Source organism: Mustela erminea, chromosome 18, assembly GCF_009829155.1.
Source record: "Mustela erminea isolate mMusErm1 chromosome 18, mMusErm1.Pri, whole genome shotgun sequence".
Taxonomy (NCBI): domain Eukaryota; kingdom Metazoa; phylum Chordata; class Mammalia; order Carnivora; family Mustelidae; genus Mustela; species Mustela erminea.
In genome coordinates this window covers 40164590-40191951 of record NC_045631.1, presented here as the reverse complement: position 1 = coordinate 40191951, position 27362 = coordinate 40164590, and the positions used below count along the sequence as shown (strand labels likewise).

Below are 27362 nucleotides of genomic sequence, written 5' to 3'. Positions count from 1 at the left end.
AAATAAATAATGAAGTAAAATCTTAAAATGATAATAATAATAATAATAGAACGATAAAGCACCCAGGTTGCTTCTTGCTCATGTGACACCAGATGTCACAATCCACATATAGTAAAAGTGGTTGCCTCCTTGGTTCAGAAACCACACTGCTTTTCCCTCCCATTATTAAACCTTTAAGTCTTCTTAATAGTATTTTCCAGAAACTCCTTTTTTCGATGGGCTGGTAGACTTCATAGACTTGGCTTTAGGATGAACTGGTTTGGAGGAGAAGAGAAGATGAAATAGTAGCAAGAAACAACCACTAGGATTTGCCATCCCTTTCCTCAATGATGCCAGAGAAATGCTGTACTGACCTTTATAGAACAAATAGTTTTAGGGGCAAAAGACTAGACATCAGACTACTATGATGTAACCTGAACAAATCTCCATTTAGACTGAATCAGACCAAGAAAACAAGATAAGCCATTAAAATCCCAAGAGGCCCTCTCAGAAATCAGAACTAGTTAATGAAGAGAGACTTTACTTATTCTCTGTTTCTATACCACATATCTTTGAGTACAGTATGTCTTACACCAGGAAACCCTATGTATCCATTAAGGTTTTGAGATACCCAGGTGCGAAGACTACATACCTGATTAAAAGTGGGAGGTGGAGGAGGACCAGGGGGCGGTGGAGGGGGTGGAGGAATTGGCATCCTTGCCCTGCTCGCAGTTGGCACTGCTTTCTCTCCGTTTCACTTTGCAGCTTTAGGTCACTCATATACCTGCAAATGAAATGGAAATTCAATGAGAACTCTGCCATCAGAGACACCCAGGAGAATTAGAAGACTGGGCATGACATGAAGGAGAAACTCATCCCCTAGTTCCTCTGTGATAGTAGTCTAGGGCTTGGTGAACTTTTTCTGTAAGTGGCCAGATAATAAATATTAATACTGGGGCACCAGAGGGGCTCAGTCTGACTCTGGATTTTGGCTCAGGTCATGAACTCAGGGTTGTGAAATCAAGCCCCACATCAGACTCTGTGCTGGGTGTGGAGCATGCTTAAGGTTCTTTCTCTCCCTCTGCGCCTCTCCCTCCCCCCCTAAAAAAATTAATATTTTAAGCTTTACAGGCCATATACAGTCTCTGTCACATTTTATTCTTTGATTTGTTTTGACATTTTAAAAAATTATTTTAAAAATGTCAAAACAAATCAAAGAATAAATCAAAGAATAAGCTTTATTTTTGAAAGTAGTTTCAGGTTCACAGCAAAACTTAGCAGAAAAGTGCAAAAAGATACCCATATGTACTCCTGTTGCCCCTGCACAAACACATACACAGTCTCTCCCACTATCTACATCCTGGGGTTGGACATTTGATACAATCGCTACCTCATTACCACCCAAAGTCCATAGTTTACATTAGGGCTTACTCTTGCCAACCTCTATTTTGTATGTTTGGACAAATGTATAATGACAACTAAATGTTGTAGCGTCATACAGAATAGCTTCACTGCCCTAAAATATCTATGCTCTGCCTATTTATCCCTCCTTTCCCCACTGATCCTTTTTACTGTCCCCATAGTTTCCTCTTTTCCAGAATGTCGCATAGTTGGAATCATATAATATGCAGCCTTTTTCAGATTGGTTTCTTTCAATGAAAGTTTAAGTTTCCTCCATGCCTTTTCGGGGCGTGACAGCTCCTTTTTTTTTTAAGTGCTGAGTAATATTCCATTGTCTGGAGGTACAACAGTTTATTTATCCATTCACCTACTGAAGGACATCTTGGTTGCTTCCAAGTTTTAACAATTATGAATAATGCTGTTAAAAATACTCCTGTGCAGGGGCACCTGGGTGGGTCAGTGGGTTAAAGCCTCTGCCTTCGGCTCAGGTCTTGATCCCAGGGTCCTGGGATCGAGCCCCGCATCGGGCTCTCTGCTCAGCGGGGAGCCTGCTTCCATTCCTCTCTCTCTGCCTGCCTCTCTGCCTACATGTGATCTCTGTCTGTCGAATAAATAAATAAAAATCTTTAAAAAAAAAAAAAAATACTCCTGTGCAGGTTTTTGTGGGAACATAAATTTTGGCCCAACTGAGTAAGTACCATTGATGGTACTTATTGCCAGATCCTATGGTAAGAGTTACATTGTATAATAAGCTGTCAAACTGTCTTCCAAGTGGTTGTAAGGTTTTGCATTCCCACCAGCAATGAAAGAGAGTTCCTGCCGCTGCACATCCTTGCCAGCATTTGGTGTTGTCAGTGTTGTAAAATTTGACCATTCTAGTAGGTCTGTAGTAGTGCAATCTCACTGTTTTAATTTTTTAATTCTCTGATGACATATGAAGTTGAACTTCTTTTCATATGCTTACTTCCCATCTGTATATTTTCTTCAGTGAGGTGTCTGTTTAGGTATTTTGCAGTTTTCAATATGACTGTCTTCTTATTGTTGAGTTTTAAGAATTCTTTGTCTGTTTTGGATAACAATCCTTTATCACCTGTGTCTTTTGCAAATATCTTCTCCCAATGCATGGCCCGTCTTCTCATTCTCTGGATTTTTACATTTTAAAACTACATTTTTACATTTTAAAAATGTAAAACCATTCATAGTTCATGGGCATTATAAAAACAAACCATGGACCAGAGCTGACTTGTGGGCCATAGTTTACTGACTCCCAGTATAGTCACATCCTTGGAATCTGATCAGAGTATAAATACCATGTGAGAATTTAGCTACTTATCAGGCCACACACACACACACACACACACACACACAAAACAAAACAAAAAAACAACTATAGCTGTCCTCCTGTTACAGTCTGTAAGTGATCCTCACTTTACAAATGAGACTAAAACCAGGGAACTCTCTTGCCCTAAGACATTAAAGTAGGGGGCAAAAATAAAACTAAATGTCAAGAACAATTAATTCATCCAAAAAGCTATTCCAAGGGAATCCCACTTCTTAACACCCCTATCCCCCTCAAAAAATCAAAGCCAAAATAACATTATCACTGGGAATGCAACTTACAGATGACAAGAAAGGTTCAAGACAGGATAATCAACTTCACAAATTAATCCAGGGAAGAACTGCTTCCAAGCAAGGTGATTAATGAGATTAGGACACAGGAAATCTCACAGGTAGCCCCTAGCACAAATGAAAGACCATGTGTACCAAGCCAAGCCTAAAAGATGGAACCGGCATTGCAATCCACTGAGGAAGTTTGGTTCTGAACAAAATTTCCCTGTGAATAAAGGAGTACCCACTTTAACATTTCCCTCAATGCTCCCAAAACCATTTAAACACTTTCTCAATGATGAACGGAAAGGGCAAATATTCCAAAGGTTCTAAAAACCAAGAACCTTTAGAGGCAGGTAGAATTTGATCAGAAACACAACTGTGAGACCTTCACAATCCCAACCTTTCCAATAATAATACCACTATAAGCTGGGTGCCCAACAGTGCTTTTTGCTCCAATCACAAAGAACTGGACAACAGACTTCGGACAACTAGACTTTGGCTAGATGGTTCCCATGGGGAATGATGTCTGAACTCACTTCACAAATTGAGCAGCTGACCATCCTTTAAGGGAAATACCTCCCGATGTCTGGTTTCAAAGCTAAGTTTAGTTTTTCTTTGCCAGGGATCTAACACACTAGACTTTAAAAACTGATCAAAATAGGAGCACCTGGGTGGCTCAGTCAGTTAAGTGTCTGCCTTTGACTCAGGTCATGATCTCAGGGTCCTGGGATAGAGCCATGCTTCCCCCCACCCCCCACCCCATTGACGCTTCTCCCACCTCATGGTCTTTCTCTCTCTCAAATAAATAAAATCTTAAGAAAGAAAAAAAACTGGGGTGCCTGGGTGGGTTAAAGCCTCTGCCTTTGGCTCAGGTCACGATCCCAGGGTCCTGGGATCCAGCCCCACATTGGGCTCTCTGCTCAGCGGGGAGCCTGCTTCCCCCTCTCTCTCTGCCTGCTTCTCTGCCTACTTGTAAACTGTCTGTCAAATAAATAAATAAATAAATAAATCTTTAAAAAAAAAAAAAAAGAAAGGAAAAAAACTGATCAAAATAGTAAATCTTCATGATCGATCTATAATGGAGGAGCACGCAAATTTAAAATAAAAGGAAGATAAAGAGAAAAATAAAAAACTTTATTCTTTTTGAATTCTCTGGGCTCATTCTGACAGTTACACCAAAGCACCTTTTTAAAATGCTAGCAGAGGGGCACGCGGGTAGCTCAGTCGTTCAAGCACCTGACTTCAGCTCAGGTCATGATCAGGGTCCTGAGATGGAGACCTTTGTTCCATGCTCAGCGGGCAATCTGCTTATCCCTTTCCCTCTCCCCCTTCTCTACCTCTTGTGTGCTCTTTAAATCTTTAAAAATAAATAAATAAATAAATAAATAATAGCAGAAAACAATAGGAAAAATAATAATCTATCCAGAAACAAACATTTTCAACTAATTCCAGTCACCTCAGTTCCTGTCTTTTCTGAGTTTCCAGTACTACCTACCTTTGCCATTGCCAGGACTGAAACCGTTTCCAAAAATGACTAGGAAGAGATTCAGGTAAGTCCCTAATTCTTTTTTTATCCACGGGTGATCCAACCTATATGCTACAAAGTACGAAATCACTTAGTGGAACAACCTTATGCCTAACAGTGAACACCGTTAATAAGGCAAAACAGTGGGCGCCTGGGTGGCTCAGTGGGTTAAGCCGCTGCCTTCGGCTCAGGTCATGATCTCAGGGTCCTGGGATCGAGTCCCGCATGGGGCTCTCTGCTCAGCAGGGAGTCTGCTTCCTCCTCTCTCTCTCTCTGCCTGCCTCTCTGCCTACTTGTGATCTCTCTCTGTCAAATAAATAAATAAAATCTTAAAAAAATAAATAAATAAGGCAAAACAGTAATTCTCTAGCAAAGCAAATCTTTTTTTTTTTAAAGCAATCCACTGGAAAAGTCCACTAATATATTACAGTTACAGATGCCTTCTTAAAGTAGGCTCAATTCAAAATCTAATTTCAAAACAGATGCACTAAAACAAACAAACAAACAAACAAAAAACACAAAACCCACCATTAATGGACAGGCTTTCATGCTAACAACCAGCAGTGCTTCTCAAAGGCTGCATGAGTGACATGCTCCTATTGGTGACACTGTGTACACGATGATACATGGTAGAGGATCTACGGTAGAGGATCACTGCTTCCCATTTTACAGGCAAGGACACTAAAGCTCCAGGTGCAGTGCAATTGCATGCATGCACACTAGAGAAGAGAATGATCTACCGACACCGCCCAAGATCATTCTGGAGTAAACTGCAGAATAAGGACTCAAATCTAGAACTTGTGATCCCCTGCTATTTCACTAATCACCACAAAAAAAATTTGTGATGGAAATTGGTTTGGTATAGCAATTTCCTACTATTTTCACCAAATGAAAATTCAACCCACCCCAAATTTTTATTTTATTAGTAGAATATAAACAGCTCTGTATTTCCCAAGAGCAGCCCAACTTCAGTAAATTTACATTAATACAACATTCCTTCTGCTGCAAATCCCCAAAACCTTTATTCAAACCAATTTAATATTGATACAGTCACTAATCCAAAGCAGAGGGTCTGCTTTGAAAACTACTTTTAGTTAAAAACAAGCAAACCAAAAACACTCATAAAGTTTTATAAAAGAATGACTTTTTTTTTTTTTAAGTAGCCTCTGTGGTCAGCATGGAGTCCAATGCAGGGCTTGACCTCACAACTCTGAGATCAAGACCTGAGCTGAGATCAAGAGTCGGACACATAACCAACTGAGCCACCCAGGTACCCCACAGAATGACAAATTTTGTGACCGACTACTTTTAATCAAAGGACAAATTCAGGCTTTCAGGAAGCACTGTGTACTGCAATTTTTAAAAAGTAACATTTCTGAGATTAAACCTAAGAAGAAAGAAAAGGGTTCTTCACAGAATTTAAATCTTTCCTTTTTGATCTTTTAAATTAGAACTACAAACCTCACCATCTGTGTTCTTCAGAGACCTTGATTTTCAGAAATATTGTGAGGCTGCCTCTAGCTCAGCAACACATCAATTCCTATTCCCCTCTTAAGCCCTTCTATCGTAGAAACCATGATGGAATAAGGTTTTCACATCCTCAGGAGTCAGTTTCTTTGAAAGCAAGATCAGAGAGCATTATTTCATATCTTCCTAATGTCAAATTTATCACAGAATTCAGAGACGTCTTCATAAAACTCAAGCAATGCACTTTCAAAAAGCACTCTCTTCTATTCCTCAAAAGACAAAACCTATTTTTCTATTCAATTTCCTAACATTTCATTCCAAATATGTATTCCCACATTTTAAGAACAGGAGACTTCCCAAGTACAAAGATGTTGACCTTTCACATTTGATAAATGAAGAATCCAATTTAGTTGTTGTTTTTCTCATGTATTTAAAATTATCTCAAAAGTATTCTAATTACCACTACCATTTGGGGCCTTTATTCAAATGGCATTCTGCTATTATAAAACTCAAGTTTCAATTGCAAGTTATTTTTTAAAAGAAAAAAAATTTTTAAATTCTAAATCTAAATGCTATTTACTTTCATGCTAAGAGACCTTAGGTAACAGTACTTTCCTTTCATCTTAACTTTGATTACCAAGTAAATTAGTTTTTGTACTGAAGTACCCAATAAAATCCCATAGGGGAGAAAAAAAAACTGACTTAAAAAGCAGGCTCTCTCCCTCAGCAAAGTCTCAAGGGCTTTAGTTTTACCTTACAAGAATCAGTTATATGAATACGAATTTGGTGAAAATAGTAGGAAATTGCTATACCAAACCAATCAAAAGAAAATTCTCTCTCAGGGCACCTGGGTGGCTGAGTGGGTTAAGGCCTCTGCCTTTGGCTCGGGTCATGATCTCAGGGTCCTGGAATCGAGCCCCGCATCAGGCTCTCTGCTCAGGAGGGAGGCCGCTTCCTCCTCTCTCTCTCTCTGCCTGCCTCTTTGCCTACTTGTCATCTGTCATCTAAAGATAAATAAAATCTTTAAAAAAAAAAAAATGCTTCCTCTTTCTTTCCCTTAAAAAAAAAAAGAAAGAAAAGAAAATTCTCTCTCTTTCTTTTTCTTTTCTTTTTTTTCTTTTTTTAAGTACTCTCTATGCCCAACATGGGGCTCAAACTCATGACCCAGAGATGAAGATTCACAAGCTCTACTGACTCAGCCAGCTAGGTTAGGTGCCCCTTCTTTTTCTTTTTCTTTCCTTTTTTTTTTTCCTCATCTTAGGATTTAATTTATTTATCTTAGAGAGGGAGAAAGAGCAAGCATGAATGGAGGAGGAAGAGAAAGGAAGAAGCAGACTCCCTGATGAACAGAGAGCCTGATGTGGGGCTCAATCCCAGGATGCTGGGATCATGACCTGAGCTAAAGGTAGATGCTTAACTGACTGAGCCACCAAGGCACCCCTCTCTCCTTTCTGAAATACATGTTCAATTCTTTATTTTTTATTTTTTAAGATTTTATTTTTAAGTAATCTCTATACCCAACATGGGCTCAAGCTCATAATGCCAAGATCAAAAGTCACAGGCTCCACCAACTGAGCCAACCAGGTGCCCCCACGTTCAAGTCTTTAATATCCTATTAAACCTCCCCCCAATATAAAGAAACAGAGAAGGGCACCTGGCTGGCTCAGCTGATTCAACATTTGCCTTCAGCTCAGGTTGTGATTCTGGGATCCTGGGACAGAGGCCCGCCCCAGGCTCCCTGCTCAGTGCAGTCTGCTTCTCCCTCTCTCTCTGCCTTCCGCTCCCCCTACTGGTGCTCTGTCTCTTTCAAATAAATAAATTTAAAGTAGAGAGAGATAGATGAAAGAGGCATTTCAAGATCCTCTCTGAAAGACCAATAACTCTGCCTACGCTTCTCTCCAGGTAATCTAGAGAAGACTTCTGTCTTTAAGAGGAAAGATTCTAGGGTGCCTGGGTGGCTCAGTGGGTTAAGCCACTGCCTTCGGCTCAGGTCATGATCTCAGGGTCTGGGGATCGAGTCCCACATCGGGCTCTCTGCTCAGCAGGGAGCCTGCTTCCTCCTCTCTCTCTCTGCCTGCCTCTCTGCCTACTTGTGATCTCTCTCTGTCAAATAAATAAATAAAATCTTTAAAAAAAAAAAAAAAGAGGAAAGATTCTAGACATTCCCCTCAATGGAATTCTTATTCAACAGTTCAAATCAAAATAAACCTAATAGTATCAGAGACAGAACATAAATGTTTAGGAGAAATGGAAAGCCAGTTGCTCTGGAACAAAGAAAGTCACGGTGCAAAATGGGGTTTTTGTTTGGAGTACTTAATCCCAGACAGAAAGAACTTTAATACAGCCTTGCCTAATGTGGCTTCAATAATTCAGGTAGGTGGGGTGGCAAACTTTCCAAGCATAAACATTAAAACCCATTAATGAATCAAATGTTCATAACCAAACAACAAACCCTAAAAATATTCACATCAAACAAGTTCGAAGGGTGCCTAGATGGCTCAGTCGTTAAGCGTCTGCCTTCGGCTCAGGTCATGATCCCAGGGTCCTAGGATCAAGCCCTGCATCCGGCTCCCTGCTCAGCGGGAACCTGCTTCTCCCTCTCTCACTCCTCACTCTCTCACTCACACAAGGAGAACACACTCCTGTGTTCCCTCTCTCACTGTGTCGCTGTCAAATAAATAAGTAAAATTTTAAAAAGAAAAAAGAAAACTATTTCCCTGTCTCTAAACCATTAAAAAAAAATAATAATAAGTTCAAAATGAGGTGTATCTGCCTGGGTGGCTGAGTTTAAGGGTCTGTCTTGGGCTCAGGTCATGATCCCAGTGTCCTGGAACTGATCCCCACATCGGGCTCGTCGCTCATCAGGGAAGCCTGCTTCTCCCTCTGCCTGCTGCTCCCCCTGCTTGTGTGTGCATGTATTCTCTCTTTGACAAATACCTAAAATTTAAAAAAAAAAAAAAAGAAAGAAAAAGAGGAAAGGAAGAAACAAGGAGGCTATGTGCTTGGTTTAGTGCTCCAAAAGTTTTTAACTTGCTGAATTCATTCATTCATGAATTTATTTATCATCCAGTGAATATTTATTGAGCACCATCACTTAATCCACTCAATAAGTATTTTCTTAAGCACGCTCTAGGTTCAAAGCAATGTTCTATAACAATGGTTCTAAGAGGAATGATTCTGTCTCCCAAAAGACATTTGGCAACGTCTAGAGACATTTTTGATTATCATGACTAGGGGGTGCTACTGGCATTTAATGAATAGAAAACATTCTATAATGCATAGGACAGCCCCCCACAAAAAAGTATCATCTCATCTCATTAATGCTGAGATTGATAAACCCAGTTCTAGAGGCTGAACAAGTTTCTACAATCTTGGAGCTTACATTCTAGTGGAAGAAATAAACAAGGAAACAAAATCTTGCATCTCAATTACTGATAAAAAGAATGGAAAAACGGGTGCCTGGGTGGCTCAGTGGGTTAAAGCCTCTGCCTTCTGCTCAGGTCATGATCCCAGTGTCCTGGGATCGAGCCCAGCATCGGGCCCTCTGCTTGGCGGGAAGCCTGGTTCCTCCACTCTGTCTCTCTCTGCCTGCCTCTCTGCCTACTTGTGATCTCTCTCTGTCAAATAAATAAATAAAATCATAAAAAAAAAAAAAAGAATGAAAAAAAAGAATCATGAAGGGTGAAAGTAGGAGTATGGAGGAGTGCTCTTTTTTTTTTTTTTTTTTAAGATTTTATTTATTTGACAGGGAGAGACAGTGAGAGAGGGAACACAAGCAGGGGCAGTGCAGTGGGAGAGAGAGAGAGAGGCAGGCTTCCTGCTGAGCAGGGAGCCCAGTTCAGGCAGGGCTTGATTCCAGGATCATGACCTGAGCCTAGGGCAGACACTTAACGACTGAGCCACCCAGCTGAGCCAGGAGTGTTCTCTTAGATAGGGTTGCAGGGAGGGGGCTGGCTCTTCACAAAGAAATCTCTCCATGAGTAAAGCAACCCCTATGAAGATTTGGGGGAAGAGCACTCCAAGAAGAATTAAAAAACAGCCAGTAAAAAGCCTGAGATGGGAACAAGCTTGACATGTCAGAGAACTAGTAAGAAAGCCAAGGTAGCTAAAACAGAGTACAGAAAAGAGTGGTAGAAGATGAACTCTGAGACCTTACAGGCCATGCTCCAAACCCCTTAAAAGTAGTATCCTTCCCCATCCAATATGCCTATACGAAAGAAGTTTAAACCCATTAACAGTTCCACGCCCAAAGTAAACAAGTTCAATCAGTTATCTCATTCATCCCACAGACTGTCATTGATGACTTGGTTTAAGCACAGCTAGGGACCTAGATACTAACCGGAAGCCTTCCAGGTTAAAAAATCATCTGATGATAATGTCTGCCTGCTGACCTGCCCTTCAATTTTGCTCCTGAAAAGCAGTACAGCATGGCGAGTTAGGAGTTCATTACCACAGTAAACACAATGGCATCCAGTTCCCAAACCAAAGAACCCAACATGGGAGAAGTGCCAGGAGCTACCTAAGAGTATTCACATGCCACTCGAGGAGACTAACAAACAGCAGGAGCCAAACAGGTTCCTATAATTACGTGGGAACTGATGTCAACACAGAATTATGAACATGCCTTTATGTGTTCTAGGAAAGAATATAGTGGAGGATTTCCACTAAAGCATTTTAGTTTTCTACATAAAAAGAAACAGACTACAATAACTTTCATGTTACAGGTATCTCATCACCCTTTCCTCAACCCATGCAAAAAAACCTTTATATAGTTTAAAAATAATTCACAGCCCTCTTCTCTCAATGGAAAAGGTGCTACCTTCCCCCTTGAAATTCAATTCACTCAAACCTCTGGTGAAATACATTTCTGTCATGCATAGATGGAATTAATTAAAACTCCAAGGTTACTCCACGAAGGGGAAAGAATCATTTTTCCAACTGCAGGCATTTTCCATCATGGAAATTCAACTACGCAGCAAATCTGACTGACCCAAAACAAGTGATTAAAAAAAAAAAAAATCACATATGCACCATGAATATTTAAACTGATAATCCTACAACTCCTACAACTAAGCCTGAATGTTTTACTCTCCACATCAATAACTTCTCACTGTTAAAATCAGCACACAACCCTGAAAGAGAAAAAGAGGTAGAATAAAGATATGTAACTGTACAATGAAATTCTTTCAATATTATTTCTCTAATAAGAAACATAAGCATACATCCCAACGATACAGCTTTTCCTCCTAATGTGACACTTTCCTCTTGACCTAGATTTGTTTAAAATCCTAGAAACAGGGGTGCCTGGGTGCTTAGTTGGTTAAAGCCTCTGTCTTTGGCTCAGGTCATGATCCCGGGGTCCTGGGATGGAGCCCCACATTGGGCTCTCTGCTCAGCGGGGAGCCTGCTTCCTCCTCTCTCTGCCTGCCTCTCTGCCTACTTGTGATCTCTCTCTGTCAAATAAATAAAGTCTTAAAAAAATAATAAAAAATTAAATTAAATTAAATAGGTGATCATTTTAAAAAAACAAAACAAAACAAAAAAATCTCGTGGGTAGCTCAGTTGGTTAAGTGCCTGTCTTTGGCTTGGATCATGATCCCACGGTCCTGGGATCAAAGTCCCACATTGAGCTCCCTCTTCAGTGGGCATCTGCTTCTATCTCTTCCTCTGTGCTTGCTCTCTTTCTCTCTCAAGTAAATAAATATAATCTTTAAAATAAATAAATAGGGTGCCTGGGTGGCTCAGTCAGTTAAGTGTCTGCCTTCGGCTCAGGTCATGATCCTAGCATCCTGGGACTGAGCCCTGCACTGGGCTCCCTGCTCAGCAGGGAGCCTGCTTCTCCCTCTCCCTCTGCTGCTTCCCCTACTTGTGCTCTCTGCCTGTCTCAGTCAAATAAATAAATAAAAAATAAACAAACATATAAATAAAGCCCTAAAAACATAAACTCAGAAGTCTACTTATTCACATACTACTTGATGTAGTAAATATGAGAAACCATGGGTTATTCCCAAATACCCAGGAGCCATGTCCTCACATCTAAAATGATGACAAATCAATGAGAAGTCTACTCTTATGTTCAATTAAATAACCACAGCTGCAAAGAATGGCTTCTTTAAAAAGATGGCTACAGATTAACTAATGCAAAGAGTAACTGTAAATTAACTGTCTGAAAATCATCCTAAACAGAGATCAGGGAATGACCTCACCAAACATCACCAGCCCTTATTACACCCCTCTAAGCAAAAAGAAAATCCTGTTAACCTGAAAACACTAAAGTATTGGAAAGGTGGGGAAAGGTGTACAGAAACAGTCAACTGCAGTAAATCAGTAACAGTTCAAAGGAATACTTCATAACATGGAGAGTAATCAATACTCTGTGAGACAGTAACACTTTAGATTTCGCACTGTTTTTGTGACTTCATTCACCAAAACTGTTTCAAAGGAACTTGCAAAAACATATTAAGAGCTGTTTCTATGGAGCTGTTTGCCTTGGAATGGAAATCAGCTCTATGTCAGAGCCAACATGACTTCCTCAGGCTACATTTTAGCTAGTAACAGCCACAAGATTTCCAAGAACTAAGAACTAGGAGCCTACACTTGACCTCTACAACATTATAAGACATGTACTATTTGGTTCCTGACTGCCACACAACACAAAGCAACCAAGGAGAAACTGCGAACAACTCATTTCCAGATGCCTTACAGACGGGTAGTAAGAGGTACACCATTCTGCTTTTCCGGGCCTTAGGGATCCATAATACAAAAAGGAGAAGAGAATGTGCCCTTTCATATTATGGAAGTTAAAAACAAACTTCAAATCACACCTTTAATATCTCCAAAAATGATGCTGCATAAATCCAAGGCAGATAATTAGTACAACTGTTTTCAAAGCCTGAGTCAATTTTCCACTTCACAAAAAAAAATTTAACAGATTCTTGGATTTGGACGGTGAAATGATGCAGAGAGTATACTGCTCAATGTTCATAACTAATATTTCCTCCCCACCCACACAGGCCAGGAACGAAGCAACCACACAATGGGTCTAGAAATGGTGGCTACAAAAAAAAAAAAGAAGTCACATAAGGCCAACGTTATTACCATCAGCCAGCATTTAACCAGAGAATAGGGCAGTTAATCAGATGAAGGACACACACTCTAACTTAGAAATCCAGACCAAAGCCAGACAGACTAAAACACAATCTGAATACAAAAGCAATATTAGTTGAAGCCTGAGGAGTTTGCCTCAGAGACTTGGGAGCAATAAAGGTTTAGAAAACCCTTCTAAAACAGAGTTTCCAAACTTGCCTGAAGATAAGACACATCTTAGGGCATCTCCTTAAAACACACACGCTTGCCTGGGCCCTAATCCAGAACTACTAAAATCAGAAATCTTCCAGCAGAGAGACCTGTATATTCAACAAGCACCTTAAGTAATTCTTTGGTGTTAGGGAAGTCTGAAAAACATTGTTCTGAAGGAGTATTAGTACTCAATTACACCGAGGCTACTGTGACTGAATGGAGAGCAGCAAGAAAAAGCTGATGATTGGTTAAACATAAATGTGTGGCAGGCATTTATCAGTGTTCCCTCATGAAACACCATTAAAATGACAGCAAAGGGAGGTTTTTAAAGGCATAAGCCTTAAAAAGGAAAGAAAGAGAGAGAAAAAAAGAAAAAGAAACAAAGAAGGAGGGAGGGAGGGGGAAAAGGATGCAACGGCAGAAAGATGTCAACAAAATTTTGGAAAGCTGGAAGGCACATGCACTGGTGACAAGTAACCTCACAGAAAGGAAAAAATTAAATGCTTCCAGCACAAAGTAAATTCCCACCACAGAAACTCAGAAAAAACTCAGAAACTGAAGGCACCTGGTACCTCTGAACAAAGGGTGGTTGGAGGGGCTAAAACAGGAGAACTGATGGAAGTTTATATAAGAAAGAGATCCCCTCTTCCCCTTGCCCATGCTGCCAGGCAGAGGACCTCTAACCAAGTGAGCAGTTACAGCCTAGGGCAGGAGTACCATACTGAAAATAGGGAGATCGAGTAATGTCTATCTACTCACTGATGAGACCTCTTCCCTCCCCAGCTCTGTTCCCCCACTTGGCTCCAAAACTCCTGCTGCTGGGCTTGTCTTCTCTAGGCAGGAGACTGGAGGAGTCCTCTCCAGGGAGAATGACCAGCTGCCAGTACACCCTACAGTGATGCCTACCACTTGATGAGCCAGGGCTCCACACTCAGAGCTTATGAGTGCCTCATTCCTAAAAGTAAACCGCCAAAAATTACCAGACATTTGAAGAAAATCTCTAGGGACGCCTGGGTGGCTCAGTTGGTTGGACGACTGCCTTCGGCTCAGGTTATGATCCTGGAGTCCCGGGATCGAGTCCCACATCGGACTCCCAGCTCCATGGGGAGTCTGCTTCTCTCTCTGACCTTCTCCTCGTTCATGCTCTCTCTCACTGTCTCTCTCTCAAGTAAATAAATAAAATCTTAAAAAAAAAAAAATGAAGAAAATCTCTAACAGGAAAGACAGGAATCAAAGTAAACAAACAATTTCTAACAACGTGTAAAAATCTTAAAGTTCTGAGAACAAAAAGAGCTCCTGGAAATTTAAAACATCGATAGCAAATATTAAAAGTACAACAGAAGAGCTAGAAGAAAAAGCTCAGAATATGTGAAAACGGAATGAGGGGGGAAAAAAAAGGACAAAATCATGAGGGGGAAAAAAACAAAATCAAGAGGACCAGTGTAGGAATTTCACCATCTGGATAACAAGGGTTCCCAGAAAGACAAAGGAGAGAACCATCAAAAAAATACATTATCAAAAATATAATACAAGAAAATCAAAATAAGCTTCAGACTAAAAGGCCCACTGAATGCCAAGCCGGATGAATTTTAGAATAGTCACACGAAAGTACACAGTCACATATCATTCTATTTCAGAATACCTGGGGTAAAGACAACACCCTAAAATCTTTCAAAGAAAAAACAAATTCCATACAAAGAATCCAGAATCAGAATAAAATCAGACTTCACAATACAACTATTAAAAGTTAGAAGACCACAAAACGAGGCTTAAAATTTCCAAAGAAATGCCATCACCAATATAACATTTTATATCTAGTCAAACGTCCAACCAGCATGCAGGCAAAACATGCAAGGCCCCCCAAAATGCACCCCCTCCAATGGAACCTTTTCATAAAGCCTCCCAAAGAAGCTCCATTGAAGTATTTGTACTGAAAAGATTTATACTTTTGTCGAGTTTAGGGATGAATTAGTGATTGATAATAAATCAAGCAGAAGGAAGGAAGAAAAAAAAGAATAAGAAAGAATGATTATTTAAAAGAAAAATATATAAGGAAATACAGTATAATCACTGTATAATCACAGTACAGACAGATACTGTATTGGATGTTAATTTTTCTTCTTTAGGCTACATTTATCTCTACCCCCCTTCTGGCTCATGGGGGACAGAAGGGGAGACCGAAAACCTGGAAAACTACATTTCCCAGAATGCTGTGTCAATGAGGTTGTGGTTTAAATTTCATCAGTACAGAGTCACTCACTCAAGACCTAGAAGATGTAAGAAAGGTATGTGCCATTATCGCTCTTCTAGCAGCTATAAGCAAATGCGTGGTCTCTAGCAGATGACAGATACGTGGTTTTGCAAGTTTCCAATATTCTACATATTGCCTACTTTGGTATTTAAGACAGCCAAGACTACATTTTTTTTTTTTAAGATTTTATTTTATTTATTTGACAGAGACAGACACACAGTGAGAGAGGGAACACAAACAGGGCGACTGGGAGAGGGAGAAGCAGGCTTCCTGCTGAGTAGGGATTCCGACTCGGGGCTTGATCCCAGGATGCTGGGATCATGACCTGAGCCGAAGGCAGACGCTTAACTGACTGAGCCACCCAGGCGCCTGGACAGCCAAGATTATTTATACCAGCAGTTTCTTAGAATCCCCGCAAGGTGGTGTTCCCATGACCTTCCAATAATTTTGTCAGCATCTAATATCCTCTTTGAAATATCAAGAATGGTTTGTTTTGGGCACCTGGGTGGCTCAGTGGGTTGAGCCTCTGCCTGAGGCCTCTGCCTCAGGTCATGATCTCAGGGTCCTGGGATCAAGTCCCACAATGGGCTCTCTGCTCCGCAGGCAGCGTGGTTCCTACTCTCTCTCTGCCTGCCTCTCTGCCTACTTGCGATCTCTCTGTCAAAAAAATAAATAAAATCTTAAAAAAAAAAAATAATGGTTTGTTTTTCTGACTGAACTCTGATATATAATATAAAAACAGGGGCGCCTGGCTGGCTCAGTGAGTTAAAGCCTCTGCCTTCAGCTCAGGTCATGATCCCAGGGTCCTGGGATCGAGCCCCGTATCGGGCTCTCTGTTCCGTGGGGAGCCTGCTTCCTCCTCTCTCTCTCTGCCTGCCTCTCTGCCTACTTGTGATCTCTGTCAAATAAATAAATAAAATATTTAAAAAATAAAAAAATAAAAATGAAAACATACAAAATGTTGATTTAATCAAAACTGTGATGGATCTGTATTAGGAGGACAGCAGGAAGGGTTGAGGGTAGGGTTGAGCGTAAGCATGCAAAAATCAGGCGCACCTGGCCGGATCAGTTGGTAAAGCATGTGACTATTGATCTCAGGGTTGAGTCTGAGCCTCACAGTGGGTGTAGAGATTACTTAAAAATAAAAAAATCTTTGTGGCACCTGGTGGCTCTGTCAGGAACCCTCTCTTGATTTCAGCTTGAGTCATGATCTCACGGGTCATGGGATCAAGCCCTGTGTTGAGCTCCACACCCAATATGGAGTCTGCTTCTCCCACTCTCCCTCTGCCCTTCCCCCCTGACTTGCACATAAAAAATAAATAGATATATTAATCTTTATTAAAAAATCTTTTAAAAAAATGCCAAATCATCTTCCATAGTAGAAATTCAACAGATAATACCTAAGACTGGAAAGACCAAGAAATAACAGTATAAGCATAACTGTATAAGTATAGTATAAGCATACTATGTAAAAATATGGAAATAATATGCATCAGAAAAATAAAGTACTAAAAGTAACGGGACAATTAAGGAAAGATGGAGCAGCTATTTTTTTCTCTTAATCAGTCTCCTAGTACTATTGACTGTTTAAATTATGTATTCTTACTGTGAAAATTAAAAATCCAAACATTTAATTACTAAAACCCCAAAAATCCTAACACTGTATAAGCAAAACCAAACCTCAGACTGACCACAATTCCAAAACATAATGTCTGTACTGGATCTGTTACCAGTGTAACTAAGAACAGCAGAAAATCCCAAACCAACCAAAATAATTAAAAGGCCATTATGCTTAATTCTGAAAACTGCGCCTCCAATTCAACTCTAACTCTAATGAAAGCAGGGTGCCTAATGTGACCTCAATCTCTGCCACAGCCTGGTGTCACCTAACAACATTCACCACCACAGAGTTTACTCTACCACATGTCAGATATGTGAGGAACTTCCAGGCCACTATAACAAATTGTGACCAAAATTAACTTCAAACGTAGGCACAAAAACAGAGAGACAGGCCTTAAAATCAATTACCTTAGCTCCTTTTTTAGGTTTTGTTTTCAATTTAACACAACTAACTGAAAAACAAAAACAACCAACATCTGTGGTCAAAATATCTTTAGAAGGGGGCACCTGGATGGCTCATTGGATTGTGCCTTTGCCTTCGGCCAGGACATCCTAGGATCGAGCCCCACATTGGGCTCTCTGCTCAGCAGGGAGCAGGGAGCCTGCTTGCCCCTCTCTCTCTGCGTGCCTCTCTGCCTACTTGTGATCTCTCTGTCAAATAAATAAAATCTTTTAAAAAAAAATCTTTAGAAGTTCTAAGAAATCATTTGTTTTAAAGAAACTGTTAATTAGATTACAAGGCTGCTTACAAGGGAGGCTGAAACCGAGTTAATGATGACAAAAAACAGCTCTTCTCACTGTAGCACAGCCAGGTCTTAAGTGACCAGGCCTCAGCTTCCATGTGCCAGCCTTCATTCCGCACATCCCAAACAGACAAGTGGAAAAGCCTATACGGACAAGTCAGAAGTAAGGCAAATCCAGTGATGACAGTCTCCATTAGAAAAGTCCTGAAAGAAAACTTAAACAGATGCTCCATAAAACGTTGATCCAGACTTCACATGGAGAGAAGTGTCACACCTCATTTCAAAGATAATATATTAAGTCCCAATTCACCACAGATAATCTAATAACAAAGCTGTCACTTTCATTGTCGAGGAGTCTCTTCTCCTGCTCTAATGCCCTTAAGCCAGCAGATACAAAGACGCTTCTTGCTGAAATGCTAGAAAAATTTGCACATTTTCATTCCTTGCTCACTAGTGTTGGGCTGCTGAACCAAGATTCTACTTTAAGTTATGAAAACAGGGCAAGCTGATCCAATTACACAAGAAAGGTACTAAATCGAACAGGGCTATCTGGGCTTTGAGCAAGAGTACTGTGATTTCTGAACAAAAGTCAATGCACTTGTAGATAAAAATGTTTTCATATATTCAGAGTTATAATGGCCTTTGGACTACTGATTCATTTGCATGCCCAACAAGAGTTATGCATCATGTTAAGACATATGGCCTAGATGACGAGTACAACAGAGTATTATAGTCACCAGTTCATAAAGAGAACATCTGTGCTCTCTCTGTAGCCGTATGAGGCTTACAAAAAACAGTCAATATTCTCAAGATGTAAATAGGTTTTCTCTTCCTAAATAGCAGGTCTGGCAAACTAACCATCTCATCATCCCCCCATAATCTGACAAGATTGGGTGTGGTCAGGGTAGTATAGCCACAGACTCATCATCCCCCAGAATCTCAGAGTGGTTCCCCAATAATCACTAACCTCCAAACCAATTTCGAAGATTCTTTTTTTTTTTTTTTTTTTTTCGAAGATTCTTAAAATTTTAAGATTTAACCCAGCCATGCAAATTTAATTTGCTGGACCTAGAAGAAACCTTGGGGCACCTGGGTTAAAGTGGTTAAACCCACTTGAGGCAGTGGGTCAAAAAGCCTCTGCTTTCAGCTCAGGTCATGATCCCAGGATCAAGCCCTGCATCAGGCTCTCCACTCAGTGGGGAGCCTGCTTCCCCCGCCGCCCTGCCTGCCTCTCTGCCTACTTGGGATCGCTGTCAAATAAATAAATAAAATCTTCAAAAATAAATAAAATAGCCTTTATTCAAAAAAGTTCTTTCCTCCCCCTCCATTTATTTTATTTTTAATTAATATATAATGTATTATTGGTTTCAGAGGCACAGGTGACTCATCAGTCTAACACAATTCACAGCGCTCACCATAGCACATACCCTCCCCAATGTCCATTACCTAACCACCCCAAAAAAGTTCTTAAAAATGTTCCATTGTGGGGCACCTGGGTGGCTCAGTGGGTTAAGTCACTGCCTTCGGCTCGGGTCATGATTTCAGGGTCCTGGGATCAAGCCCCACATCAGGCTCTCTGCTCAGTGGGGAGCTTGCTTCCCCCTGCATGTCTGCCTACCTGTGATCTCTCTCTCTCTGTCAAATAAAATCTTAAGAAAAAAAGTTCCATTGTACAGGCATCAGATTTATGATACTGATGATTTCAGAATTAACACTAGTAAACTAGTATCTGTGAAAAGACCTGACAAAAAATATCCCTCCTACAAACCATTAGAGACTCTTAATCTCACGAAACAAACTAAGGGTTGCTGGAGGGGAGGGAGGTGGGAGGATGGAATGGCTGGGTGATGGACAATGGGGAGGGTATGCGTTGTGGTGAGCGTTGTGTATTGAGTAAGACTAATGAAACACAGACATGTGCCCCTAAAACCAGTAACACATTATATGTTAAGATTAAAAAAAAAAAAATCTCTCCTGTAAAGACTGGTTCAAATTTCACTGTTATTTACATGGTTTTTTTGGAGACCTCACAACCCTGAAGCCTTACCTCCTACCTCTCTACTTCTCGCTCCCCAAGCTCCAGACACACTGGTACTTACTTCCTTCAATTCTTCAAAATAGCCATGTTCTTTCCCTCCTCTGGACCTTCACCTATGCCATGCTCTCCATCTGCAACACTCTTTGGTCTGCCCCCCTTACTTTAGGTTTCTGCCTTAAATGTCAATTCCTTAAGGACATTCCCTCATTGCCCTGTTCCTCAATCAGCCTCGTTAGGCTTCCCATTAGCTGTTTCCACAGGATTTACAGCAGCAGTAATTAATTATTGTTTAATGGACGTCTTCCCCACCAGACCATACAGCTGCACGAGTGCAAGGGCTGAGTCAGTTCTGCTCACTGATGAAGCACAATGCTTGTCACAAAGTAGAACTCAAAAATTCTTGGCAAATAAATGAGTAACAGGGCTAAAAACACATCAGCTTTGGCAATTCTACTTATAATTTACCCTACAGATACAGTCACTCATGCTAAGGGCCAAATATATATGGTCATTCACTGGAGCATAATTGGTAATAGTATAAGACTGGAAATATTTAAAATGTCTACCAATAGGGACGCCTGGGTGGCTCAGTTGGTTGGACGACTGCCTTCGGCTCAGGTCATGATCCTGGAGTCCCGGGATCGAGTCCCACATCGGACTCCCAGCTCCATGGGGAGTCTGCTTCTCTCTCTGACCTTCTCCTCGCTCATGCTCTCTCACTGTCTCTCTCTCAAATAAATAAATAAAATCTTTAAAAAAAAAAATAATAAAAATAAAATGTCTACCAATATAGGGCAGGTGCCAAAATCTCCTTACTGCTTATATGGAATGACTGTCAAAGCAAGTTTTTAAAAAATGCAGGTAGTACTAACAGTATGCTACATTTGTTTATAAGAAAAAGCAAAAAATGTGTACACACACACATATACATACTTTATATGAACATATTAGCTCTGGAAAAGATCTTAAGAAACTGAACACATCAGCTGTCCCTAAGAAGACAAACCGGACTGATGAATACACAAGCAGAAAAGATGGACTATTCAGTATGCTTTCTTTAACTTTCAAATTCTGAACCATGTAAATGTATTATCCACTTAAAAAATAAAATTTGCCAGGGGGACCTTGGCTGGCTCAGTTGGTTAATCTCAGGGGCACGAGTTTAAGCCCACGTTGGGTATAGACATTACTAAAAATAAAATTAAGCTTTTTGTACAATAAATAAATAAAATTTGCTGAAGATAGTCCTATCCTTATTTCTAAGACAGTGATGGAGTTTAAATGACGTTGCGATCCCACCTGCTAGCTGAGCACCGACTAGGAGGGGGAAATAGACAGAAGGAAAACTCACTTATCCACAAATCTCAGATAACCTGTCCCATACTAGATACCACTTCAGAAGAAAATTTCCACCTTTTTTTTGCAACTAATTGTCCCAATCTGGACATATGGAGAATGTTTTCATAGTCAGAGGGGATTACTGGGAGAAAAAAATGGCTTATTGAATTCAGCATTTTTATAAGCTTAGAAAGTAGGTCGATGAATTGTACTGAAGAAGTATCATAAACACTGACTAAAACTAAATTATTTTCAGAGAGAGCCTCAAAATCTAAATGGAGCTTAATCTGAATCCACAAAGTTCAAAAAACTAAAAATTTATTTGAAAACCAATTGTAAGAAAGGTGAGGAAATCAATATACATTCCTCAGATAGACAGACTTGCCAAACTTCAAGACATTCTTCAGTAAAGAAATATCTGAGACAAGATTAAACACAACTCCAAATAATCCTGTTTGTTACCACAGTCAAAGCCCTGGATCAGAGTCAAAACCTTTGGATCTGAACCTGTTAGTTTCCCAAACCCGAATATGGAGAACAGAATACTCTGGGCTAACGATGGCAGGAGGAAGCTGAATCCAGAGCCTCCAGAGAGATTTGTTTTGGGGTTATCTCCAATGTTACAAGGGCCACTGCAAGAAATAATCTTCATAATCCATCCCAAGACCTACTGGAGACAAAGTTATCTTCAACTAATTATCCCTTAAAAACCAAAAATTTGGGACGCCTGGGTGGCTCAGTTGGTTAAGCAGCTGCCTTCGGCTCAGGTCATGATCCCAGCGTCCTGGGATCGAGTCCCACGTAGGGCTCCTTGCTCAGCAGGGAGCCTGCTTCTCCCTCTGCCTCTGCCTGCCATTCTGTCTGCCTGTGCTCTCTCTCTCCCCCTCTCTCTCTCTGATAAATAAATAAAATCTTAAAAAAAAATTTTTTTTTAAATAAAAACCAAAAATTTATTAAGTAGAACACACTGAAAAGGCATTTACTAAGTAGAACCAAGTACTTAGTAGAGCCATTCTAAATTCTCATAACTTTGCCATGTTATATGGCAAATTAGGAGCCAATTCCTGCCTTTCAAATTTGATAACTTACTTGCCTCCAAATGCTCTTTCTGCATGTTAAGCCAAAATCTTAAGAGATCTAAGACTGACACAGACACTAGCAAATGAATCACCTGTTTTCCCTACTAACACTTTTTCTCCATAAAGTTTTCTTTTCTTAAAATAGGCTCGATACCCAGCACAGAGCCCAACACAAGGCTAGAACTCACAATCCTGAGATTAAAAGTTGGATACTTAACTGACTGAGCCACCTAGGTACCCATCTCCGTAAAGTTCTATTCAGCATTTCAAAATACCCCCTCTACAGGGCACCTGGACCACTCAGCCAGTTAAGTGTTCGACTCTTGATTTTGGCTCAGCTCATGATCTCAAGCCTGTGAGCCCTGCATTGGGTCTGGAGCTCTGTGTGAAGCCTGCTTGATTTTCTCCCTCTGCCCCTCCCCACTCAGGTATACTCTCTCTCTAAAAATAAAAAACACAATAAAATACCCCTCTATAATACTACCAATAAGTGCTCATGAGTTTAGCCTGTGGCTCCCTAGGCTAAAAGGCTTGGGAGTGAGAGTGGAACAAAAAAAAGTGGGAAATTCTTTCTTTCTCTTTTCCTCAATGCTGTGGACTTTGAAAGCTAGGCAAAGGCAAGGACTCTGCATTTAATCAGCAGATGAATAAGAAACAGGTTTGAATTTAGAAAAAGCATAAAGGGGTGCAAGAACACTCAGAAAAGAGTACTGCCTCTATTCCCTTGCACAGCAGCCCTCAGGATCTGCCAAAGAACCTCATTTTGACATGGAACACCCCATCTACTCTAATCCGGGGCATATCCCTCAAGAGACAGTCGGTCAACCGGAACTCTGCCAACTTCTGCTCCAGAGCTGTGTGGAGAACATTAGCAACAAGAGACTACTTTGAGAAGGAGATCAACAATCACACTCGAGAAGAAAAGAAGTTATTTGGCAAAGGGAAGCATGTTGCCAAAATGTTAGTCACAGCTTAAGGTCCCAGTTTGTGTCTCTCCAACTATTCTTTGCTCTGACAGAATTCATTCTCTTGCCCAGAAAACCCGGCTCAGCTTGTCACCCTCCCTATTTGAAGCAGTCAAGAATCCTTTCACTTTGGAGGTATCAAACTGTGACAGAGACAACATGTCCAGCAGAGGCTAAAAAGGAGGGGGGAAATAGTAATTTGCCATTTTCCACCTAGGACTGGCTCAAATAGATCAATGGAAAAACCTGACAGGATAGGAAAAATGGAAAATCCTATGTTAAAGAAGTAGGCTAAGCCAAAACCCTGCCCAGACCTCTGAGCCCCCATAACTTATTTCCAAACCCTCTGAAAAATAAACCAAAAAGAGATCTTGTGGCTGAATAACAGCAAAATATTAAGCAGGTTTTTACCCCCAAATAAGTATATAGTACATATTCTATAGCCTGAAGCCCTTCCTGCTCTTGCTGGGGTTAGGAGGAAGACTAGGGATTGTTCAAACAGTCTGAACCAGCGGCCCATGATTTACAGAATCACTTCAGAGCAAGAGAAAAACAGACTCAAGTACACTACGTTACTCTCCCAAAGAAGAGGTCAAGAAAGAACATCTGACAAATTTCTCTTCAAGAGGAACAGGACTTCTCTCTTCCCTCTTAAAAGCCATTAATAAAACTTGGAAAATCCACTGTTCTCACCACCTTCCACCTTCCCCTGCATTTCCCCTTTGTGCTGACATCACATAACTAATCAGTACCAACTGAAGTAAACACTACTCTCATATCAAGTATGAGGTAGAACTGGAAACTGCCCCCTCCTAAGCAAATCCACGTCAGATCTCAGATATGCCAAGACTTTCAGGAACACTTCTTCTAAGCTAAATTAAATAAGTCCACCTACGGGCAAAGTGTTTAGAATACTATGCCTAAAGAGAAAGTTGGAATGGTCAAGATTTCAAAATATTAACAATAAAGAAGCTAGGGAGCCTGGGTGGCTCAGTGGGTTAAGCCTCTGCCTTTGGTTTGGGTCATGATCTCACGGTCCTGGGATCGAGCCCAGCATTGGGCTCTCTGCTCAGTGGGGAGCCTGCTCCCCCGCCATCCCTGTCTCTCTCCTGCCTCTCTGCCTACTTGTGATCTCAGTCAAATAAATAAATAAAATCTTAAAAAAAAAAATAATAAAGAAGCTAAAACTATCCACAAACACACTGCTCCCCACCACCTGGCAATGAGGCCAATGTGCCTGGGCCAAAGAAAAAGAATTAGAATATGTAGAATATGATTTTTCAGTGTCTTGAATATGATTTTTCTAGAATACAATTTTTCAGTGAATATGTCTAGAATATGATTATTCAGTGACTTCTCAGGGTTCATGAGAAAAGTTAGTGTTTGGCAAAAGTAAAATAAAACACTGCATTCTCTCACATCAATCAAAAGTAAAATCAAACACTGCATTCTCTCACATCAATCAACCTCATTCAGCGCCAGCTCTAACTTGCCTATCTCCATCTGAATGAGAGTCAATACAATGTAACATAATAATATGAAATTTGGGGCTACTAAAAGTTGACTTTGAGAAAAGTTACAAAACTGAACATGTATCAAATCAAAAATCATCTAGAGATGCCTGGGTGGCTCAGTTGTTAAGCGTCTGCCTTCCGCTCAGGTCATGATTCCAGGGTCCTGGGATCGAGCCCCACATTGGGCTCCTTGCTCGGCGGGGGGCCTGCTTCTCCCTCTCTCACTCCCCCTGCTTGTGTTCCCTCTCTCACTGTGTCTCTCTAACAAATAAATAAGTAAAATCTTTTTTAAAAAAATCAAAAATCACCTATTCCCTGGCAGAACATATGCAGCAAGACTGAGTAGAAGAAATTGAGAAACACATGTCTTCTAGATATCAATACGTCAATCATATTCTCAAAGATTACTTCTTTGCAACCACTTCAAAGATCCCATTTAGTTAACACAATCTTTTAGAGGCAGAAAGGAACCAATCCTGTCTTTCAAAGGGGGGAAAAAAAGAGAGAGAGAGACAGTTTAATGACTTGCCTCAAAGTTACTCAGTAAATCCATAGATATGCTAGAACAGTCCTTATTCCCTGAGGTTCTCTTTTGGTTTGTAAGAGGAGAAAAAGGTTAGTAAAAACTTTCAGTAAGTCATCCAAAAAACAGTAAGGCAAAAATAACACCATGAAGAAGCTGGTGGCTCCTGGGGGTGGGGGTGGGGGGAGGGAGTCCAAAGCAGTAACAGATTGTTCAAATCCCTTTAAAAATATGAATTCCAGCACACCAGCTTCCTCCAGCTCCTCACCCGTGTGTTCTAAGAATTTTCCTCTTGATCAGTAACTCAACACCACACACTGCCCACCTCGAAGACTTGAAGATATCCATCTGCCCTCACTTCACACCACTCCAATTTGAACCCTCAACTCTAGGCTGCTCCCGTGAGCAACTCAGCACTTCTCAATCCAACCTTTAACTCAACTCTGATTCCTTCTCAACCAACGGCTCTCTGGATTCCCTCAACGGTAAGCAGTTTCCCCGAATCATCCTCTGAGCCATTGGTTTTCACTCAACTCAATCCCCAAAATGTCACAGGGGCCTCCTCACTCAGAGCACCCTGTTAATTACCTGTCCACAACAGGTCCTCCCTCCCCATCTCCCTTTTTGCGCACGGTCACTTGTCCCTCACTCTTGAGTTGCCGTCTTACTCACCTTACCCAACCCTTCAGAATCCCTTATTTCCTGTCTTTCAATAACCTTTCTTCCCATTTTCAGTCAGGACTCGCCCCACACCAATTCCCGACCACTCCTCCCCACTTAGATACCCCAAGCCCTACTCCAGGCTCTTCAGACCCAGCCCCCCTTCCATTCACCCTTCAGACCCCGCCCCCTAGGACCCCTCGCTCCCTCAGGCCCCTCCCCCAATATACCCTCTCTCTTCAAGCCCCGCCCCAATCCCCCCTCCCGCGGCTCTCCCTCCCACTCAGGTCCACAGATCACCTCAGCGACGTACCCAGCCTCCTCTGCCTCTTTCCGACCTAGCCGCAGCAGCCCCGGGAGCGAATCCTCCTCCACCTCCGCTCCGGCTTCGTCCCGTCCTGCTCGCTCCCCGGCAATCTCCCTCTCTCGCCGCCGCCGCCCCTTTTGCCAACCCGGAAATGGATCTGCTCCCACCGTCCCCAGCGTCCGCGAACAAAATGGAGGCGGGGGAGCGAGGAGGAGGGAGCCGGGAGCGAAGAGAACTACACGCATGCGCTCCTTGGGAAGCCCGCCCCCTGCCGGCGCTCGTAAAGGCGGAAGCCGTAAGGCAGCCGCCATCTTGGGAAGGTCGCTAGGATTCCGCCTGCCTTTTAATAGCGGGGTTTACAACTTGGGCTGCAATTGGAGTCATCGGCGAAGACTTAAACAGATATTGAAGCCTAGAGATTCTGATTTAATTGGTCTGGGGTGTGGCCTACGCATCGAGTCTTTTAAAATTGCGCAGGTGTAGCTAACGTGTTGCGAGAATGAGCTAGAGTCCTGAACATACCTTTCCCGTCTTTATTTTACCGCGCGCACGCGCGCGCACACACCCACCCGGTAAAAGTCCTTCCCTAATTTAGAGTCAACGAAGGACCCGCCTCAGCCAACCCTGCAAGGCCCAGTAGTCAAGCTCCTGTTGTCATAGCAACAGAGAGACAGGCCCTTGCTAACATGTCATCCTTAACGTCATCTTAGACACCTGATCCTAACACCCGTCTCTTCCGCGGGCCGGGGGGTTGGGGGGAGGTTGGGGGGTGCTGGGGGGGGGTTCCCTAGCTCCCAGGGCTGGGGGATGGTACTGCTGACTCCTCCAGCTGCTTGGGTTCGGGAGAGGAATACTGTGCCCTCCCTGCTGTTAACTCCTTCCAGCTGAATAAGGATCTCTCCCTAGTCCACTCACAAAAGCTCTTTTCCACTATAGCTAACCCCATTGCCTTATATCCTCAAAATGCTCTTTGCGTCCCTCTGTCATCCTTCCTTGAGTTGAATATAAAGTAAGGGACACGATTGGGATTTTTAGTTTTCAC

At 41.5% G+C, this 27362-nt stretch overlaps 1 protein-coding gene across 5 annotated transcripts in view; it reads right to left on the bottom strand.

The window, feature by feature from the left end:
- Positions 1–26541, bottom strand: part of WIPF2 (WAS/WASL interacting protein family member 2) — a 51050-nt gene extending 24509 nt beyond the window's left edge. The window contains exons 1-3 of one of the 5 annotated variants that reach the window (XM_032322499.1): positions 26327–26540; positions 12912–13038; positions 632–763 (exon numbers count right to left, since the gene is read on the bottom strand). In XM_032322499.1, coding sequence (XP_032178390.1) covers positions 632–694 — 63 coding nt within the window. In that variant the 5' untranslated portion in view covers positions 695–763; positions 12912–13038; positions 26327–26540. Of the gene's footprint in view, positions 1–631; positions 764–5977; positions 6131–12911; positions 13039–26025; positions 26189–26326 lie in introns of those variants that run through there. The other 4 variants (XM_032322500.1, XM_032322502.1, XM_032322497.1 and 1 more) reach the window with 4 other exon arrangements.
- Between the last annotated feature and the right edge of the window lie 821 nt (positions 26542–27362).